The sequence below is a fragment of the Dipodomys merriami genome, unplaced genomic scaffold (genome assembly GCF_024711535.1).
Source record: "Dipodomys merriami isolate MVZ:Mamm:240054 unplaced genomic scaffold, mDipMer1.0.p SCAF_1, whole genome shotgun sequence".
Taxonomy (NCBI): Eukaryota; Metazoa; Chordata; class Mammalia; order Rodentia; family Heteromyidae; genus Dipodomys; species Dipodomys merriami.
The window spans coordinates 144,639,639-144,662,830 of record NW_027202270.1 but is presented as its reverse complement, the minus strand read 5'-3'; the positions used below and the strand labels follow the sequence as shown (position 1 = coordinate 144,662,830).

General features: G+C 36.5%; 1 protein-coding gene across 8 annotated transcripts in view; it reads right to left on the bottom strand.

The window, feature by feature from the left end:
• Positions 1-23,192, bottom strand: part of Ddhd1 (DDHD domain containing 1) — a 69,769-nt gene that overhangs the window by 15,447 nt on the left and 31,130 nt on the right. For all 8 annotated transcript variants that reach the window (XM_070033100.1, XM_070033114.1, XM_070033121.1 and 5 more), the window contains 5 exons: positions 16,457-16,563; positions 12,075-12,181; positions 6,087-6,349; positions 4,296-4,371; positions 178-327 (listed from right to left, as the gene is read on the bottom strand). In XM_070033100.1, the coding sequence (XP_069889201.1) occupies positions 178-327; positions 4,296-4,371; positions 6,087-6,349; positions 12,075-12,181; positions 16,457-16,563 (703 nt within the window). The remainder of the gene's footprint in view (positions 1-177; positions 328-4,295; positions 4,372-6,086; positions 6,350-12,074; positions 12,182-16,456; positions 16,564-23,192) is intronic.

The window sequence follows — 23,192 nt, the reverse complement described above, 5'->3', positions numbered from 1 at the left end:
AACATAAACATTATCTCTAAGGTATTTTATTTAATGAATCCTAGTAAACCAAGATACAAGTGTTTTAAGAACACGAACTTCTGCAAATAAGTCAGACTCATTAATTCAATCGGCCCTGGCATAGATTTTCAGGAACAAAAGAACATTAAGGAAAAAAACCCCTATATTGCAACTTACCACTGGATCTGTAGGATGAAAAATGTTTAGTAACCGATTACAAATCTCTCTAGGCAAAATATGGTCTTGATTTCCAGAGTTTCCTGGTCGAATGCCACGCAATGCCAAAAAGACTGCTAGTGGGGATCCCATACAGAAGAAATTCTCAACCTGAAGTGAAAGACATCATGTTATTTTTCATTAGGATCATGGAATAATATGTTTTAAAAGATGAAAATACAATTATCTCTAAGTATATTAGACTATGCCCATAGGATATCTGCATTGTTTGAGTACATGCCAACTAATCATTCTAAAATAATCTATTTCCACGAAAAGTTTTCTTTCTTTTTCTTGTGCTGGCTCTAGGGCTTGAATTCAGAGCCTGGGTGCTGTCCTTCAGCTTTTGTGCTCAAGGCTAACACTCTACCATTAGAGCCACAGCTCTACTTCCAACCTTTTGGAGGTTAATTGGAATAAGAGCCTCATAGGCTTTTCCTGCCTGGGATGGCTTCAAATTGCAATACTCAGATCTCAACCTCTTGAGTAGTTAGGATTGCAAGAATAAACAACTGGCACCCAGCAGAATTTCATTACTTTAAAGCCACGAGAAGTTGAAGAATAAGAAGGGAAGGATGATAAGAAGAAAACACATTTCATAGTGTGTTTCTATCCACCAATCAAAGATTTACTGAGCTACCACTTTTAGAAAAAAGTTTTATTTATTGGTGCATTGTTTCCTGGAGATACCAGACCAATGCATGGAGTAGACAGAGCAAGTTCCTGAGCTTTGTGTGAATATGCTAAGTGTTGAAATGGGTAGGGACTAGTAAGGTAGAGCCTCATAAATTTACAATTGGGGGTGGTGGGGAGAAGGCGAACAGAAGAGTGCACACCAGAGGGAAGGAGTGCTATAAAGGAATGGTAAAAGGAACACTTCCACTTGAGGGCTTTTCAGAGAAGGCAGCATTTGCAGTTGTCAGCATGAAATATAAAGAATTTCCATAGCTGAGACTAGAATACTAGAATGATAGACTAGATGGACAGACTCACATGAACTAAAACAGAAGCAGGAAAGCATATGGCTTATTACTTTTACTGTTTTTTGGTGCTAGTCTTGGGGCTTGAACTCAGGGCCTGGGTCTAGTACAGTACCATGAGCTTTTGTGTTCAAGGCTAGTGCTCTATCACTTGAACCACAGGTCCACTTCTGACCTTTTGGTTGTTAATTGGAGATGAGAGTCTCATGGACTTATCTGCTCGGGCTCGTTTTGAATCTCGATCATCAGATCTCAGCCTACTGAATAGCTAGGATTATACGTGTGAACACCTGGTGCATGGCCTCATGCACACTTTTCTTTTTTCTTTTTCCGGTCGTGGGCCTTGAACTCTAGGCCTAAGCGCTGTCCCTCAGCTCTTCAGCTCAAGGCTAGTGCTCTATCATTTGAGCTACAGCTCCACTTCCAGTTTGCTGGTCATTTATTGGAGATAAGCGTCTCACAGACTTTCCTGCCCCGGCTGGCTTGAACCACGATCCTCAGATATCAGCCTCCTGAGTAGCTAGGATTACAGGCATGAACTATCAGCGCCTGGCTCACATGCACACTTTTTATCTAACAAAATTCTTTATGAATTCACTAAATTCTTATCTTCACAGAAGAAGCAAATTTTCTTTGTGGTAAAACTGTAGTTTGAGGAACACACTCAATGGGGTAATGACTGAGCTTCAGTAATGTTTACAGATATCAGGATTTTAAAGGTAAAAAGGAAACTTAGATGTTTAGTCTAACCCTTTGTTCAGAGATAAATGAACAAATGAATTCAGAAATGTTAAATGATTTGACTACAGTTAGAGCAATGCGTATGGAGCAAACAGAAGTTTCCCACCATTTTTTCGGGGGGGGGGGAGTTGAAGACAGGAAATTGAACTTAATACCTGCTGCTTTCATTCATTGGCTAGTGCTCGTATCAATTGAGCCATGCCTCCAACCCCAAGTTTCCACTTTCTACACTAAAGCTTGTTAGTATCTCCCTCTTCATTTCCTTTCTGTGAACCCCTCTTGGTGGTAGTGAGGCTGGAAATCAGGGTCTGGGCACTGTCCCTTAGCTTTTTCACTCAAGGCTGGAGCTTTAACAGTTCCACTTCCAGTTTTTTGTGATTTAGTGAAAATAAGTCTCACAGACTCTGTTCTGACTGGCCTCAAACTTGGATCCTCAGATGTTAGCCTCCTAGTGCCCAGCTAAACCAAACTTTTTGCCTAGGCTGGTCTAGCACTGATCTCATTCTGATCTCAGCCTCCCAAGTAGCCAGAATTACATAAGGGTGTGTGCCACAATGTCCAGCTTCTTCTCTTTTGAGAATCAATGATCAATTGTTACAGGGCTAACACCTGTACTCTGAAAGTCAATTCATTCTTGGCAACTGGCATGGAATAACTTGTTTCCTTTAGAACTCTGGAGTCCTAAATATGATTTGACAGTTCATTAGATTTCTGTGTTTTCTCTAATAATTTAAACTCACGTTATACAACATGTGATTATGTGTGCATCAGAAGGACACTCAAGTACAGTGCATAAGTTCTAGTTATATAGTATTCAATTCTGACATAGCAATGCACTTACTGGGACATACCTAAACACTTCAGTAAAAAAATCAGCATACAAAATAGGAGATTTTACTTCTTCTATCAGATCACTTCTATACAGTCTACTTTGATCACATAATGATGGTAGCAGAGATGTAACTCAAATTCTATGTCAGGAAAACTTCAAAGACCAACTTCGTTAAAAGTCTGTTACAACATTATCATATAGCTTTTAAATATATGTTATTAGTTAAAAGAAAAACAATTCTGTAAGCTCTAGAGACAGAATCAAAGTAATTCCATTAATTTTTCCCCTGGGGCTAGGAAAGTGTAAGTGGTACAGGGCTTGCCAATTTGGTCCCCAGAACTGCCATAAGTTTTCTTTTTTGTTGTTGTTGTTCATTTTTTCCCCTGAATCAAACTGGTGGCGCACATCTATCTTGGAGGCAGATGCAGGAGGATCCTTAGTTTGAGGTCAGCATAGGCTACCTACCAAAGGCTTATCTCAAAGATTAACTTTTTGTGTGTGTATGCTCGACCTGGCACTTCTCAAGGGTTGGGCATTGTCCCTGAGCTTTTATGGACAAGGCTAGAGTTCTACCATTTTAGCCATAGCTCCACTACTGGTTGTTTTATTTTTTACAGAATTTCCGGCCCAGGCTGGCTTTGAATTGAAATCCTCAGAACTGTCTCCAGAGTAACTAGGATTATAAGTATGAGCCACTGGCACCCAGCTCATTTTCCCTCTTTACCTGTACATTAAATTTCACTGACAGCAGTAGATTCCTAGAACAAATAATTCAGTATCATAGAGCCATGCATAAGTTCCATTTGGAAACTTATGACATCTTTATGTAGTCAGTTTATACAGCTACAGGAACATCCTTACCAAGAGTGGTCATTGTTGACCACTCTGCACTTTAGATTTTCCTAAACTATTGGTTTCAAAAGGCTATTTTGGTACACTGCCCATATTTCTATCCTATTTCTTATTTCTATTTACTCCTGCTCTCCCCCAGACTCTTTACTGAGTCCTGAAAATTCCAGCCAAACTGACCCAAGTTGGGTCAGTACTTTTGATTGAACTGTGAGCTTTCCATCCTGGAATCATTGCTGATCTATTTCTTTTTTCATGCCACTGACAAAAACAGTATTTTCTCAACTTTTCTTCCTCCATACTCCAGATTACTACTATGAAGTACGATCCTCCATACCTGGTTTTATACTGTTTTTACACAGAAAGTACTTCTCCCTTCTTTTGCTTGGCCAAATTTAATCTACTTAGAACAAGGGTCCATGCCATTTCCTAAACTTTCCTTGCTCACACACACATCATTGTGTGTGGCTAATGGCACTTATAATACACTATTCCATGTCCCCAGGGACAAAGTGCCATTTTGTCCATTCTTTTCTTTGCAGAACTAAGAAAACAGTGTCCAATACACAGTAAGTATTCCATAGCCATTCATAATTAAACCTCAATTTGTACCATAAATCACATTTAAATACTCAAGGAATATGGAGATAATGAAAACTGCATCACTTTTTCCTTACCTTAAATTTTAAGGCAGGTGCTTGTGTTATGGAAGAGGCCTTCAATCCATGCAGACGTTCTTCTATTTCCCTCAGCCTAGGAAGTGGTATGAGATTACACACAGGTGTATACTGATCACAGTACATTAGATGTTTATTAGTTTACAAAGCATACTAACTCCTACTCTGACCCCTCTTTAAAATTTTTTTTAAATAAATGCACACACTGTACCATATAGTGTACCAAATAAAACACTCCTGTCTTTTCTTCTTCCAGTGCTAAGGATGAAACTCAGAGCCGGTGCATGCTAAACAAATGATCTACCTACATTCTCAGCCTGTCATTTTCTTCTTTTAGTAAAAAGGCTTTTTAGTGGAATATTAGGTAAGCATCTATACACTTTTAAAAATGACTTGTGGGGTGCTGCTATTTCATGCCTATAATCTTAGCTACTTGGGAGGCTGAGATCTGGGAATCACAGTTTGAAGCCAGGCTGGGCAGGAAACTCCTTGAGACTCTTAGCTTTCATTAAACACACACACACACACGCACGCACGCATGCATGCACGAAGTGGAGCTGTGACTCAATTTGCAGAGCACTAGCCTTTAGCACAAAAGCTCAGGGTCAGTCAGTACCTAGGCCCTGAGTTCAAGCTCCAGGATAGGCACAGACACACAGGTACATACAGATGTATACATACACACGTACACACGTACACACGTACACACGTACACACGTACACACACACACACACACACACACACGACACAAAATGATTTATTCTTGGTGACTTTTTAAAGCATCTTTTCCTTTCCTATAATAATTAACCTTAAAGATCTTTTAATGTCACTGCCTCTTGACCTACTGTAATTTTTACAGCAATGATTACTTGTCCAACATACCACAGATTAGTTTAACCTTCTCTGGTGATGAATACTTGTGTTGTTTCATCTTTTACCTCATTATAATATTCTGTATCTTACATTTAATAAACATGAATTAATTAAAAAATTAGCATCTTTAATACTGCTCTGAGGTTTGGTAAACATGACATTTTCTTTCAAAACTAATAATTTTGTTAATATTTTTGTTATAATATATGTCTAGCTTACAGAATCTAAAAAATGAGATTCTTAGACAACTTCTCTAATACTAGAAGAAAATCAAAGACTGTTAGTCAATTAACTTAGTTGTTTTCATACAATGCTAAACTACTTGAAGGAGGGAAATACATTGTTTTATCAGAATTGATGAAATGATTTACTACTGAGAGAAAAGAAGTTGTGCCACAGAAAATCAATCAAGATAGGAATATGGCCAAGAATTACAAGATAGTTCTAGAAAGGCAACAATAATCAAATGTTTATAATTACATAACATACACTTACATTTACATACAACATACAATAAAACACATTGGTCAAGAAATAAAAAGGGGTTTTAAAACTATTTTCAAATAATAATATAAAAGTAGAGATCTTCTTTTAAAGATCAATACACTATAAGTGATTGTAAAGTGGTAAACATTTTCAGTAAAAGTTCTGCACAGACTCAGCTTGGAAATAAGTTTTAGATTTCACTCCTAACTAGCTGTGAGGAAAGACAGAAGGAAAATGCGGAGGAAAACAAAATGATTTTATGCTATAGAAAAATGCATGTAAATGGAATGAAAATTAATCTTTAGCTTGATCAGGCACATTATCCAGTAATCTTTGTATCCTTAACAATGAAAGTCGTAAGTTTTCTCCTAAAGGGTCTAGTAATTATATAAAGACATTTTAAATTATATCCCCAAACCAGGATACATTACCGTCGCTTTGTTATATAGAGTTCATCAAGAAGATGTCGTTCTTCATAACTCATCCACCGTTCATCAGGCAACTCTTCTTCCTTCTGAAGCAACTGTTCATAAAGTCGAACTGGATTCCAGCCAGTCATTATGTCGTAAGTGATTACACATCCCAAGGAATGGGACACTATTGAGACTTTACCCCCTTTTTCTTCAAAGTCTGGGTTCCGAGAACAGAAAAGGGAATATAATCGATTCAGCTCTTGCTGAAGGCCTTTAACTAGCTGTTTGAAATAAAAAGAAATACATACATATATGTATTAGTTATCACTGAGTGCTGTAAACCTTATTTCTAAACTCAAGAAAACTAAACATTACTGACCAAATATAGGTTATCAGAATGAGTCTGCTTTACAATCTTGCAGAACTGAAGGGATACATAATATTACAATCTTTATAATTACTACAGAACACACAAGCATATAGATCTGTGTAAGTACACGGATCTTTGTGTAGGCCTGAAGTCAACTACATTGGGAGATTAGGAAAAATGTGTTCCCTGTAGATTCTAGTAACTGCATCTTATCCCTACAGGCAATTTCTATATACTTTTTTTCTGGTACCGATGTTTGAATTCACACTTCACACTTACTCAGCTTGTTTGCACAATTAGTGCTTTACTATTTGAGTCATGCCTCAGCTTGATTTGCTAGTTATTTCAGAAATGGAGTCTTGTGGGCTTTTCTTCCCAGGCTAGCCTCGAAATGATCATCTGGATCTCAGCTTCTTAAGTGGCTAGGATTACAGGCATGAACAACTGGTGGCTTGCTTCAATCCTTAATTTATACCTTGTGATATTTAGTCATACATTTTGGAAATGAGTTTATAGCACATATATTAACATATCACATATATAGTTAAGAGTAATATAATAAAAGGATACTGTATGATTTAAATAAGCTAATGTTAATCCACTTGATATTTCAAATTTCCATTAAGTTGGTGATAGATATGAGTAAAAATTTGATTTTTAGGGGTGAGAAGCAAGGCTTTTTAAAGTTTGGGGTTATTCATTTTGGAAAGAATAATTTTTCTTAACAAAACTGTTTTCTTTGAAATTGAACCTTAGTTATTATTATTGCAATACTCTACACAATCAACAGAATAAAGTTCTTCTGCTACTCAAACTCATATTGACTCCTGACCTCAGTTTTAAGTCTTTTCATTTCTAGACTATTATTTATTCCTACTTGGTTATACATTTTGAGTTTGAGACTCAATTTCTTTTTTTTTTTCCTTTTACAGCTTCTTTTTTTTATTGTGAAAATACTGTACAGAGGGGTGAGACTCAATTTCTTATTGAAGTCTGTAGGATGCTAGCTGCTACTCTGACAAAGTACAGTAATTTGTTGTTTTTGGTTATGCATTTTGAATTTGACCCTCAATTTCTTATAGAAATCTGTAGAATGCTAGCTGCTACTCTTTTTTTTTTTTTCAAATGCTAGCTGCTACTCTTACAAAGAATAGTAATTTGCTGGAAAAATTAGGAGTCCATGGAACATTCCTCAATACAATAAAGGCTGTATATAACAAACCTACAGCCAGCATTATACTTAATAGTGAAAAACTAAAGCTATTTCCTCTAATCTCAGGAACGAGACAAGGATGTCCACTCTCTCCACTTCTCTTCAATTTAGTATTAGAATGCCTAGCTACAGCAATAAGACAAGATATAAACATAAAGGGGATCCAAATAAGGAAAAATAAAGTTAAACTCTCCCCCTTTGCAGATGACATGATCTTGTATTTGAATCCCATGGACTCCACTCCCAAATTACTTGAGCTGATTTGAAACTTTCACAAAGTAGCAGTGTATAAAATTAACCCTCAAAAATCAGTGGCTTTCCTGTATGCCAGCAATGAGAAGAGCGCTGCTGAGATTAGGAAAGCAACTCCTTTTGTAATAGCCTCACAAAAAATAAAATACCTAGGAATTAACAACTAAAGAAGTGAAGGACCTCTACAATGAAAACTTTAAAAACCTGAAAAAAGAAATCAAAGCAGAACTTAAAAGTGGAAAAACCTCCCATGCTCCTGGATTGGAAGGATCAACATCGTGAAAATGGCAATATCTACAAATAGATATCTACAAATTCAATGTGATACCTATCAATATTCCACCCTCATTCTTCAAGTAAACAGAAGAGGCAATCCAAAAATTCATATGGAACAATAAAAGACCCCGAATAGCAAAAACGATCCTTAGGAGACAGAATGAGTTTGCTTTACAATCTTGCAGAACTGAAGGGATACATAATATTACAATCTTTGTAATTACTACAGAACACACAGTGCTGGAGGGATATCAATACCAAATTTCAAAGCCATAGTAATCAAAACAGCTTGGTACTGACACAAGAACAGACCTCAGGACCAATGGAACAGAATTGAAAACCCAGAAATGAACCCACAGACCTACAGCCACTTAATCTTTGATAAGGAAGCTAAAAAAATAAAATGGAGGAAAGACAGCCTCTTCAGTAAGTGGTGCTGGAAAAATTGGTTAATCACCTGTAGAAAACTAAAGCTAGATCCTTATATATCACCCTGCACCAGAATCAACTCCAAAAATGGATCAAAGACCTCAGAGTCAAAGCAAACACGCTGAAAACATTACTGGAAGGAATAGGAGACATTCTAGAGGTCTCCTTGGCACAGGCCGAAATTTTCTTAATAGAGACCCAGAAACACAACAAATCAAAGAAAGGTTGGACAAATGGGATTACATAAAGTTGCAGAGTTTCTGCATGGCAAAGGACATAGCTAGCAAGATCCAACAGAAAGCCCATGGATTGGGAAAGATCTTCACTAGCCATACAACAGATAAGGGTCTCATATCTAAAATATACCTGGAACTCAAAAAATTAAATCCCCCAACAAACAACAAATCCTCAAAAAAACAACTGCCTGATAAATAAGTGAGCTGAAGACTTAAAGAGAAACTTCTCTGAAGAGGATATATGAATGGCCAATAGATACATGAAGAAATGCTCAACCACTCTAGCCATAGAAGAAATGCAAATCAAAACAACATTGAGATTCCACCTCACCCCACTTAGAATGGCTACAATCAAGAAATCTAATAATAACAGATGCTGGAGAGGATGTGGACAGAAGGGAACCTTACTGCATTGTTGGTGGGTGTGTAAACTTGTTCGACCACTTTGGAAAGCAGTATGGAGGAGGTTCCTCAAAAGACTCCCTAGAGCTCCCCTATGACCCAGCAATCCCACTTATGGGCATTTATCCAAATGATCACAAACCAGACCATACTAAAGCTACCAGCACAACTATGTTTATTGCAGCATTATTTACCATAGCTTAGAAGATATGGAACCAACCCAGATGCTCTTGAGTAGATGAATGGATCAAGAAATTGTGGTGTGTGTATACACACACACACACACACACACACACACACACACATGCACACACACACACGCACACACACACGCAGACACACGCACAGACACACAGACACACACACAGACACACACAGACACACACAGACACACACACACACACACACAAGAATTCTATGCCTCCATCAGAAAGAATGACATTGCCGACATTGCCCCATTTGTTAGAAAATGGAAAGACTTGGAAAAAATTGTATTAAGTGAAGTAAGCCAGGCCCAAAAAAACACAGGTACTATGGTGTCCCTTATTTGCAATAACTATTATATGTCTGGGATAAGCAGAAAAGGTCAAAAGCTATGTACATATGACCAGATAAGATGATGTTAAGCGAAATGAACCCCAAGATAGGGACACAAGTGGTTTTTTCTTTCTTGCTATTGATTCTAACGTATTTATAAGGTACCATGTGATTTTTTTGTTACTTCCTCCCCTACAGTATAACCCGTTTTCACTGTATTTGATGTCAGTATAATTTGGGGAGGGGAAGGGAAAAAACAAAACGTTTAAATAGGGAGACAGGTTGACCCATTGTGACAATGAGATGTACAAGACACTGCTGAACAATGAATTTTACAATTTAGGCAGTGGGACGGGGGAGAGTGTAGTTGTGGCAGTGGGAGGGAAGGGATGGGAGGGGAAAAACAAAGGAGGAGGCAATAATGCTTGATAAGAAATGTACTCATTACCTTGCTCATGTACAGTATTTTCACAATAAAAAACTTATAAACCAAAAAGAACAGTAATTTGCTGTTTTACTTGTGTTCCACTACTGGTTTTTTGGTGGTTAGTTGGAGATAAGTGTCTCACGGACTTTCCTGCCTGGGTTGGCTTTAAACCACAGTCCTCAGATCTCAACCTCCTTAGTAGCTAGGATTACAGGCATGAGCCACCAAGTGCTTGGCTTGTTTTTACTTTTAATACTGTTATTCTCCCTCAAGAGACAACTAGCTTCCAACTTTTACTGAGCATACTCAATGATACAAACTGACAATCACTTAAGCATTTTATGATTGGCTGGATCAGCAATGTCATAGATCTCATAAAAGGCATGATATTCTGTTGACACCTAAGAGTTCTGTCCTGTCTGATGATGATGAAATATATTCAGCCAATGTAGCATAAGATGATAATGTGGAAGGATAAGATGCTTTCCCTCTAAAGAGAAATGTATAAGTTTCTTTAGTTGCTATTTTATGTTCTTTTTTTTGTTGTTGTCTGTCATGGGGCTTGAACTCTGGGCCTGGGCGCTGTCCCTCAGCTCTTCAGCTCAAGGCTAGCGCTCTACCACTTGAGCTACAGCGCCACTTCCAAGTATTTCAATGTCTTTAAGGACTTCCATGCTTTCGTGTAGTGGTTCTCCAATTTTCAACATGTTTCAGCTTCACCTACTTGGAGTCTTGTTCAATACAAGTTCCTAGGCTCTCTTAGAAGTTCAAAATACCTTCTACCAGATGAGTTCACATATCTATATATCTATATCTATATCTATATATATATATATTTACCTGAGATTTCTGAAAAGGGAATTTTGTAACAGATTTTACTTTTGTACTCTTGCAGTGCTTTTCTTCTGGCCTTCTACTATTGACAGGTAATTTTACAGTGAAGTAGCCCAATGTTAAAGATAGTGCCTGGCACAGAGCTGGTGCTCAGTGAGTATGTATTAACAAAATTAAAGGTCAGGGAAGTCAAAAGAAGCAGCTAGACTGAAAACACTGTGATCAGACTGACTACAATGTGACCACAGAAGAGAGGAGTATAAGTAGCATGATTATGTGGTGCTCTACCAGCTGATTCAAATCCTGCCTCGAACACTTCGCTAAATGAGATAAGCAGCATGGTTATATGGTGTTATACCAGCTGATTCAAATCCTGCCTCTAACACTTGGCTAAATGAGACACTTCTGGCATATTACCTAATTTCTCCTTGTGTTGGTTTCCTCACCCCTCAAATAAGGATGATAATAACGAATCTGCTTCACAGAGTTTTTATGAAGATTATTATGACAATTACCATGTGTTAGTTTACTCTGATGAACAAAAGTCCTCCAATGAGTGACAAAGTGGATGTTATAGAAATTATCTCGTTCTGTTGAATAATTTTTTACCTCTTACCCATGTTAGTGCAATTTGTGGTGAATTAGCAACATTGTCATCTGGGAACCGTTATAAATCACTACACAGTGGGGCAATATCTGTCTATCACACAGAAGCAAGCAGAAGGAAATTCCTAGGTGTCTAAAACTCTTGTGAGGACAGCAATCAGAGATATAATTAATGTGATTGATTTTAAAAGATGGTATTTTTTCAAAGAACAATGTTCAGATCAATATCCTACCCATAAGGGCTTTAATGTCTAGTTTGAAGATTGTTAAATTCACTATTAAATATAGGCTATCTACAGATAAACAGATTTCTGTAATTTCTCATTTGGTTAGTAAAATCATAAAATTAAAAGGCAGGGCATTCACATAGCATTATTCTCCTTAAAACACATCTAAAAAAAATCAAGACAGTCATAATACTTACTTCATCTCTATAAAGGGGACTAGTATAATACATGATGTCCATTGCACTGCTATTTAGCATGTCCCTTAAACCTCGAACTTTATCAGGAGTAATGGAGTCAACAGTGTCTACAAAAAGTGAAACAACAAAATTAAAACTATAGAAGATATTTGTTCTGGAGGGGAGGGGGACACTGAGAGAAATATTACATTTCCTGAAATAATTTAACATTTAAATAGTTGAGACCAGCTTTGGCTTTAATGTACTTTCCTTTCCTGAAAATTATTACAAAAACAGCCAGGTACCAGTGGCTCATGGCTGTAATCCTAGCTACTCAGGAGGCTGAAATCTGAAGATCAAAGTTAAAAGCCAGCCCAAGCTGACAAATTGGAGAAACTTTTATCTCCAATTAACCAACCAAAAAACTAGACATGGAGGCATACATGGCTCAAGTGGTAGAGTGCTAGCCTTGAGCGAAAAAGCCAAGGAAGCATGTGAGGTTCTGAGCACAAAAAAAAATTCACAAAAATAAAAACAAACCAATAAAAGACAAAAAAAAATGACATTAAAAGAACACTAAGAATAAACAGCCATTATAAAAAAAAATTCTTGATCCATGTATCTTGGGTCTGGCAATAATTATGTGGAAGGTCTGGCACTGCTAACAGAAATTCAAGACTAAATTAAGACTTCCCAGAGGTCATGCCTTTATCTACCCTTTAGTGAACCAAAAACTCTATGGGCAAGAACTGTCACATCATAAATATGCACAAAAGCAAGAAAATGAATAACGGACTTCTTCACTGAACAAGGTAGTGTTGAAAACTATTTACCTAATAAAATTACTGAAGATGCAGAAAACTACATTTCTTTTAAACACTGAGAAACTAGTGTTTACAATATTTACACTGTGCAATAGTATTCATCATACTTGGGTGAATATTATTACTCAAAAAAGCAACAAATTGCAGAAGGTTTATGGTACAATTTCATTTTTCTCCTGTTTTTCACTGTATTGGCTTAGATTATTGCATTTCACCATACACTTTAATATAATGTACTGAATGAAAGACCAGAAGGCAGTGATAATCCCAAAGTACTGGGATTACAGGTGTGTGCTACTGTCTCTTCTTTGATGCCAACCTTTTAAGTTGCAAAAATGGAAGGTATAACCACCATGCTCATATGGAAACAGTTTAAAGGTCATTTTAATGCATTAGCAAAAATGTTTTTATTATTAAATAAGAAAGTAATACATCTGGGCAATTGAAAGAATAATGTATAAAGAAGGAAAACAACAATGTCTTACTTTAAAATATTGCTATTGTGTTGGGTAGATAGTTCAGTGGCAAAGGGCATGCATGTTAGCATGTTCAAAGGTCTTAAGTTCAATGTGCAGCACACTATCACCAAGAATACTGCCATTATCTTTGATGTCCACCATATATTTTTAGATGACCACGGACTTCTTTTGCTATTGGTAGCAATGTTGTTTTTTTTTCCCCATCAGCGCTGGAGACTGAACCCAGGGCCTCACACATGCTAGGCAAATACTTTACCAGTTATACCCTGTGTCAAACTTCCTCTTCAAACTTCTCTTTATTAGTTACAATCTCACTAATAAGTGGTTTGGATTAATCATGTACTTTGTTACATATTTACTTGTTAAAAATATTACTATAGTCAATTACTTTTACAGTATTTACTATGTGTCAGATGGCTAATATTTTACTTTGCCTGTTTCTGAACAGAGTTCTTCTACCCCTGCCAAAGTACTGAGATTCATCCATGTTGATATGTCTAGCTGTAATCCACTCATTTTTATTGCTGTATGGTATTTATTCTCCTCTACATTGAAACTTTCCCACTCCTTTGAGAGACATGTGGATGTTTCTAGGTATTTTCTTTGGTAAACTATGAAACTTTCTCTATTTGATGTGTAAAGTATGGATCTTTCCCCTTTCTTTCCCACGACAACCATTTATCAAGCACATTGAAAACACAGGTCACCCTTTCACCAAGCAGGTGTTAAGCCAGCTCTGACAGGTATCAAATTTTTACATTAGCATGTCTATTTAAGAACTCTACTCTGGGGCTGGGAAGATGGCTCAGTGGTAGAGCGCTTGCCTTCCATGCCTGAGGCCCTGGGTTCGATTCCTCAGCACCACCTAAGCAAAGTAAAAAAAAAAAAAAGCCGGAAGTGGCACTGTGGCTCAAGTGGTAGAGCGCTAGCCTTGAGCTGAAGAGCTGAGGGACAGCGCCCAGGCCCAGAGTTCAGGCCCCACAACCGGAAGAAAAAAAAAAAAAAAAAAAAAAAAAAAAAAAAAAAAAGAACTCTACTCTGGTACACTAGTCTATTTGCCTAGCCAGTACCAACACTAAGCTGTATTAATTACAAAGGTGAAATATTAGGTCTGGCTGTCTAGTAGGACACAACTTTCTAATAATTTAAAAATTAATTTGTCAGCCGGGCGCTGGTGGCTCACGCCTGTAATCCTAGTTACTTAGGAGGCTGAGATCTGAGGATCGAGGTTCAAAGACAGCCCGGGTAAGAAAGACCGTGAGACTCTTATCTCCAATAAACCACCAGAAAACTGGAAGTGGCGCTGTAGTTCAAGTGGTAGAGCGCTCACCTTGAGCTGAAGAGCTGAGGGACAGCGCCCAGACCCAGAGTTCAGGCCCCATGACAAAAAAAAAAAAAAAAAAAAAAAAAAAAAAAAAAAAAATTAATTTGTCAAGAATCATGAAAAATGCTATTGGATTTTGGTTAGGATTTCATAGAATCTACAAATAAATTTGGGAAAAAATAATCACTTCTTGTTTAAGTTGAATTTAATTATTGTTTAATGATCTCTTAATTATAAATATACATCTAGTGTTTTCTTGATATTCTGCATTTTAATATCATTTCTGTGTTGTTGGTATAGAGAAATGCAATTATTTTAAATACATTCTTTTTCACAACTTTCATAATCTTATTAATCCTAATAATTTTTATAAATTCTTTTGTAGACACATTTGGCCCTTAAGCATATGCTTTCAATTCTTTATAGCTATTTCATTTTTCTTGCATGCTGATGTTTGCTACAGCTTGCTTTTATCATTACTTTTAATTTAAATAACTATGAATTCTAATGTATGCACAGTAAACACCACCATGATCAGAACACAGAACTGTTCTGCCTCCTTAACCATTCATTCTAAAGCCTTCAAAATTAACAAAGTAGACCAGGAGTGGTGGCATACACCTGTAACCCTAGTATTCAGAAGGCTAAGGCAAGAAGGTGAATCATGATAACAGCCTGGACTATACAGAGAGTTTGAGGCGAGTATGTCAATTCAGTGATACTTTTGCTTCTAAAACAAACAAAAACTATTGCGCTGGGAGAGAGTAGGAGAAAGGATGATACTGTATGACAGGAAATGTACTCACTACCGACTTATGTAATTGTAATCCCTCTGTACACCATACCTTTATAATAACAATAAAGTTAATTTAAAAAAAAACTACTTAAGTAATTAAAACCAAACAGGACCAGTAAGCTCATGGGATTTAGTAATTTTTTTTTCTTCTGCCTGGTCCTGGGTCTTGAGCTCTGGGCCTGGGTGTTGTCCCTGAGCTTCTTTTGCTCAAGAAGAACACTCTACCACTTAAACTACAGTGCCTCTTCTGTTTTTTTTGAGTAGTTTATTGGAGATAAACTTGTGTCAGGGACTTTCCCAGGCTGGCTTTGATCTGTGATCCTTAGATCTCAGCCTCCTGAGTAGGAGGCTAGGATTACAGGCATGAGCCACTGGCACCTGGCTTTAGTAAATTTTAATACATCTTTGTTGGCTATAATTCTTGAGTATCCATCTTAGTAAATGAGCAAAGCTCAAAATTTTATACAGAATACTTACACATAGCCATTAAGCTGAGATTTTATTTTTTTTTAATTTTACAAGCATTTATTTTTAAAAGCTCATTATAACTTTCGATCCCATTTTGGTTTGGTAAGTACTAAGTGAAATTTCTTTGAGACAGTATCATAGAACTGGAAGAATCCTTGGAAATCATCAGGAGCCAGGTTAGTATATGAATATTGGCTTTGGTATCATGCAGACCCAGATTCTTACAAGACATCTGTTCCTTCTATATATGCTTTTTCTACCTTGAGACTATAGAGGATATGCATGAAAATAGTGCTGTAAAATCTATATGATGTTTTACATGACAGAAATGAGTATAATCATTAAAAAAAGCAACCGTTCTATTTACTCAATCTAAAACAAAGAGTGAATATACCCCAAGACAAAATTGACTTTGTTTTCAATGAACAAGAAGTTTTCCTAAAATTCTATGCATTCATTTTGGTAAATGTTTAACACTGGCTATATCATTCAATCTGTAAGATAAAATATACCTCCATCAAGAGTAAGTTTTGACCGCCATTCAACAGGCAGAAATTCAACATGTGTTGCATGATTGGAAAAATGCTTTTCTTCTATTTTTCTTGCAGCCTCTCTCATCCTACAAAATAAAAACATAAATTAATAAAAGCAAAATAAAACTTTGAGAATAACTTCACATATGTATTTAGATGGTAAAGAATCTTTGTTATCCCCCTTTCCAATTATATTTCTATTACTGAGACACTAAGCAAAGTTGGCAACATCAGAACCATTTCAAAGTTATTTTTCTTAAATTTGAAAACTATGATTTCAAATTTTCTAAGTTGTTACAGTTTCCTAAATATATGCAAATTTTTAGATATAATGAATTATACCTGTGCCATCAACCAGCTCTGAATATTCTCAAATTATGGCCTACTTATTTTAAATATCCTCTCATTTTAACTTTTGAAATTAAAGTATCAACAAATTTGATTTTTTTCCCCCCTTTTAGTGTCAATTACATGAATTTTTAGCATATGTGGGTAGCATTCCACCAGGAAAATGAGAACACTGTACTAATAAATATGCTGAAATTTAAAAACGATTAATTTTTGATACTTCCATATTACATAGCTATATGCTATTTATGGATGAAATGATGTGATGTCTGAGATTTGCTTTAAATTATGAGAGGAAAGTTCAACTTAAAAAGGATAGCTGAGGAGTCTTTTTTTTTTTTTTTTGGTCGGTCGTGGGGCTTGAACTCTGGGGCCTGGGCGCTGTCCCTCAGCTCTTCAGCTCAAGGTGAGCGCTCTACCACTTGAGCTACAGCACCACTTCCGGTTTTCTGGTGGTTTTATTGGAGATAGGAGTCTCACGGTCTCTCCTGCCCGGGCTGGCTTTGAACCACGATCCTCAGATCTCAGCCTCCTGAGTAGCTAGGATTACAGGCGTGAGCCACCAGCGCCCGGCAGCTGAGGAGTCTTTGTTTACAAAGTTTAAAGAATTTTGATACAAACTCACTTATCTATTCTACTTTTGATGCAGTATCTCAGAAACCACTGCCTAATCCAAGATTGAACAGATTTTACTCTTTCCTGTTAAAGACTTTAGTTTTAGCTCTAAGTAGGAGCCAAGTAAGTCTTCGTTTCATCTTTACTTTGTACATACAGTATGAGGCAAGAGTCCACCTTCATTCTCTTGTATGATAATCAATTGTCTTAACTCCATCTGTTGAAGATTATTCTTTCCCTATTGAACTGTACTGGCATTGTCAAAAACCATGAAGCTGGGTACCAGTTGGTAATCCTAGCTACATGGGAGGCTGAGATAGGAAGAACAGTGTGGTTCAAGGTCAGCCCACACACACACAAGATTCCTTTGTCAACTAACAGCTGGGTGCAGTGGGTAAACCTGTTGTCTTAATGAAAGGCCAAGATTGGGAGGATTTCAGTTCTAGGGTAGCCAGGGCAGAAAAATCTGTGAGATTCCATTTCAGTGGAAGAATTTGGGCCTGGTGGCACATGCTGGTCATTCTAGCTGTGATGAAAAGCCTAAACTAGATGGCTGGTAGTCCAAGTAAGTACACAACTGGGCAGGAAGCCCTATCTGAATAATAACAAGTGTGGCTGGACAAAGTGGTTCAATCCTGCAATCCGACCTACTTGGGCAATTGGGAGGGGTGGGTCATCATGCCAGGCAAACTTGGACTTCAGTTCACAAGCCTTCATTTTAATCAATGGTTGGGTATGGTGGGGACAAGTGCCTGTCACCCCAGCAACAAAAGGAGGACCTGGCATAAAATGAGATCCTAACTTGAAAACAATCAATGCAAAAAGGGACTGGTGTAGTGACTCATGTGTGAAAGAGGTCTCCTGCTTAGTTGGTGCCAGGCCCTGAGTTTGAATCCCAGTATGAACAGAACTATTAATCCAATACCATTCACTTTGTCTATCCATATACTAGGTAGTACTACAAGGTCTTAATTAGTAGTAAATTCTGTAGTAAATTACAGAATCAACTAATTTATTAAATTAGTAAATTATGTAGTAAAATATAGAATCTAGAAGCATGAATTCTCTATCTTCGTTCTTTTTTTTTTTTTCTTTTTGGGTCCGGTCATGGGGCCTGAACTCTGGGCCTGGGCACTGTCCCTCAGCTCTTCAGCTCAAGGCTAGCGCTCTACCACTTGAGCCACAGGGCCACTTCCGGCTTTTTTCTTTTTGCTTATGTGGTGCTAAGGAATTGAACCCAGGGCCTCAGGCATGCAAGGCAAGCGCTCTACCACTGAGCCACCTTCCCAGCCCCAAGCATACAAATCATATACGCTATTCCCAAGCATTTTTATCTTCTTTGATACTATATGGAATTACTTAATCTGGTCTTCAGAATATTCACTGCTAGTATGTAAGTATAATCAATTTTTATATATTGGCCTTGTGTTCTGTCACCTGGATGAGTTAATTCACCCTCATACTTTTTGTGTGAGTGTATTCCTCAGGACTGTCTATATGTAAGAATACAGATTTACTTTAGCCACTTTTTTTTTGAACTTGGATACCTTTTATTTCTTTTTCTTGAACAATTGCTTTGATGAAAAAATACAGTGCAATGTTGAGGAAGAATTATCCTGTTCCTGATCTTAGGGAAATGCTTTAGTCTTTGCCAGTAAACTTAATTTTAGCTGAGGGTTAAACTAAGTAAACTAGGTTGAGAAAATTCATGTTTCTAGTTTCCCGAATGCTTTTATTATGAAAGAGTTTAGACTTTTGTCCAATGCTTTTTCTACATTATAACCTACCTGCTTGTTTTCTCCTTTAATCTCTTAAAAGAGCCTATTTTAGCAAGGCAAATTTGGGACATACACACAAGCCTTGTCTTCCACTCTCTTGGAGCCATTTCCTTTTACATCTACTTTCGTCTTTCTAGCTGGGCATGGTTGTAGGATGTGTGTGATACCCTAGGCACATAGCTTAGGCTGGTACTGAACTCACTATGACATAATCTTCCTGCCTCAGTCTACTGAATACTAAAAGAACAGGCATGTCCCACCATGCTAGACATTTTATTTTTAGTTGCTCCAGCAAACCTTATATTCCTGCAATAAATCCCACTTTATCAGGCTATTTAACTCTCTGCGTTGTTGGACTTAAGTTTCCTTCCTTATTAATACTTTTATTTGCTTTTGGTATCTAGGTAATACTAGTCTCAAACACTGAGTTAAAAAATCTTCCTTCTATTTTGGGGAGTTTGAGGAAATTTTTTTTCCTTTTAATTGTTTGGTAAGAATTCACTAGTGAAGTTGTTTCTAGGCTTAATTTTTTTTTCTGGGAGCTTTATGATTATTGATTCAAATGCTTTACATTTTATAGATCTATTCAGGTCTCTTATGCTGAATCAGTTTTGGCCTCCATTACCTATAGGAATCTGTCTATTCAGCAAATAAATCCTGCTGTGCAGTATCACCTTATAATCCTTTTTATTTCTGTAATGCTGTATTTGATAATGTCTCCTTTTTATTTTGTAATTTGAGTCTTATATTTTCTTGATTAGTATAGCTCAAAGTTTGTCAATTTTATAGTTTTTCAAAAAATCAAGATCTTCTGCATTTTATTGTACAACTGATAGTCCTCCTTAATAGACAGTTAACCGTCATTTACATAATGTACATACAATACTATACTATACATACTATACCATGTACAGATGTGAGAGCCAACAGGAATGAAAGGGTAAGAAAAATGAATGATTTAAGACCGTACTATAGCTCACACTAGAATCAATTACTGTGCTGTAATTATGCTATGAATAAAATATTGTGATTTAAGTCCTATAAACTTATTTGACCCTCCATGTTCTCCTGCCATGCAATGAATACTTAGTTCGTATTCTGTAAAGAGAAGGAAGGGAGAGATTAGTAGCATCTAAAAGTACTGTCCGATTAAGGATCATTAAATCACCCTGAAAAAGTATTCATAATTCCTCTCAGGAAAAAAAAACTCAATATCTAATTTTTCCTGAGAATATATAAGTATGATATATCTATTTCATACACATAGGAAAGATTTGGAAATTCATGAGCAGTAATTTACAAGGTACATTAAAAAAAAGTCAAGATCTAGGAGTATATATTATGCCCATTTTTGTGTGAAAAATTCTATGTGCATAAAGAAAACTTGAAAATATATGAGATAGAAAAATAATAATGGGGGAAGACAGGAATAGGAATGAGAATCATTTTCTTCCCTTTTTTAAAAGACTATATAGCCAGATTGTTATCAAGTGCTGCTTACAGACATGTGCTACCATGCCCAGGAAGAATCAGACTTTATATACATGTATTTTATCTTTAGAGTTGTAAACCATGTGGATGCTGATCTTCTTTGTCTGCCATTATTTCTTCTTCCATTGTTTTCAGTACTGAAGGGTTACGTTCTCCTTTTAGTGATGTTTCAGGAGGAAATAACTTATAACTAACTTCAACTTAATCATATTTCACTGAAAATCTCTTCACATTCTTCTAAAACTACAGGTAACCTCATTAAGTTAAGATGTTAGATATGTAATGTCAAAAAATTTGCATTGTAATAAAGTAAATCTACTGTATTTAAAACATTTACACTTTTTTTTTTTTTTTGTCAGTCATGGGGCTTGAACTCTGGGCCTCGGTGCTGTCCCTCAGCTCTTCAGCTCAAGGTGAGCGCTCTACCACTTGAGCTACAGCGCCACTTCCAGTTTTCTAGTGGTTTATTGGAGATAGGAGTCTCACGGTCTTTCCTGCCCGGGCTGGTTTTGAACTGCGATCCTCAGATCTCAGCCTCCTGAGTACCTAGGATTACAGGCGTGAGCCACCGGCGCCCGGCAACATTTATACTTTTTAATAAGTCAATTTTGATTATTTTGTTAGTTATCTGCAAACTTTATTCTCAGGCTATGCAAATTAGTAAACATACTTTGCTGATACAAAGTGATTAAAACTAGCTTGAATTCATAAGTAATTTTACCATGATAAGGTGAGAGGGAAAAATATCTGTACTTCCAAGCATCAGAGACTTGATTTCAAAAGACCCTTAGAGAACAAAAGGTTGCCCATGGAGTAAAGGTAGTTAAATCTTAATATAGTTTATTAAATCAAGTCACAAGTATAAATCACAAAAGTACAACTGCAGAACAGCACTGATAGAGATAAGGTTAAATTTACTTTCTTTTCTAAAAAATTGAACAACCACTTTGTGGACATTCCTATCAATTATTTGCAGATTAACCTGCCTTTTTAGGGAACAATGATAATCCTCTGTGAATTGTTTTCTGAGTCATTTAGGATTCATTAATTTTCAATTTCCAGTAATAGCTCTTGATTTTTTACCTATAGCTTTACCTTTCCTTACTGTTTTGATGTGTCAACCAACCGCTATCTGATGTTAGGTAGGGTGAGACTACCACAAGTCTGGTCATTCAGACTGAATATATAAATTCATGTACTTAATTACAACACTATCAGTCACTGAAATGCAGACTATCCAGGAATTCCTGTAATAAAGACTTAATCTTTTCTGTTGACTTTGAACATAAAACATTATACACATCTCCTGTGGAGTCATAGGATATATCTGAGAGTAGCTACAAAATGAAGGTAGGTAGAGCTGATAGATTCTGATGGCTAATTTGGCAGAGTACCTCCTCGATTCCTAAATCCTCCTTTTGACGTAAGCCTGTTTTGTTTTTAGATTTTGCTAACTGGCACTTACAGAAATAAAACCAATACCTTTTCAATGTCAATGATTTAAGAGACTATAATAGTAAACCTAGTTTTCAAGACTCCAGATATCCAAGCAAAAGATGCATCCTGGCATAAAAATTATCATAAGAATATACAACTCATCACAATAAAATCAGAATCAGCAGGAAAACATTTCTATGGTAAGAACAAAGGAAGGATCAGTAGTCAGGCTATAGCTAACAAAAAATAATTTTTTAAGTTACATTAACTTAACCAGTGGTTAAGAAGTGACAACGTTGAAACAAAAGCCAATGTTAGAGAGACAGATGACATATTTTCACTTGAAGTCTACAATCAGAAAACTCTTTCTCAGTAACTGACCTGTTCTCATCACATCATAAATTTGTACTTGATCAAATTTTTCTTATACTACATATAAGCTCAGAACCAAATCTGTGGTGGAACTTTTAATGACCATATTCTCTTTCAGCATACAAATGATATTTTTGAAACATGCAAATCTACACATACCTCAATAATCTTAATAATCTACAATACCTCAATAATCTACAAATAACTCAATAACATCTCAAGAGTTTTTAGAATAAAGTGGAGTATAAATCCATGAGGTAACTAATGTGCCTGGTAGATTAGAAAACTGCCTACCAATTCTATAAAATTTAGAGCTAAGTTCCTTCTAGTAGAAATTAACTTGATAAGCTGCTAAAAAGCAGAATAAACAACTCTTAGCAGTTTCAGAGCTGGGCAACTCTGAAGTATTCTCAGTGTTCAGAGAGTAGGATATAAACTTAAAACCAGATCTTTTTTATTGCTTTCAAACCTTGGATTTGTGTAAGTTAATTTAATACATTAAAAAGGCTTTCCTATCCCTTCTCTTCTCCATATGGCAGGATAAATTTGGTTCATAAACTTGACTGTGATTAAACAGTTGTTGGCACTGCAAAAATATGGAGTGAAATGAGGGAATGCCATAATCCTTCTCATGTTTCAGATAAAAGCTTGGATACCAGACTAGATATACACAA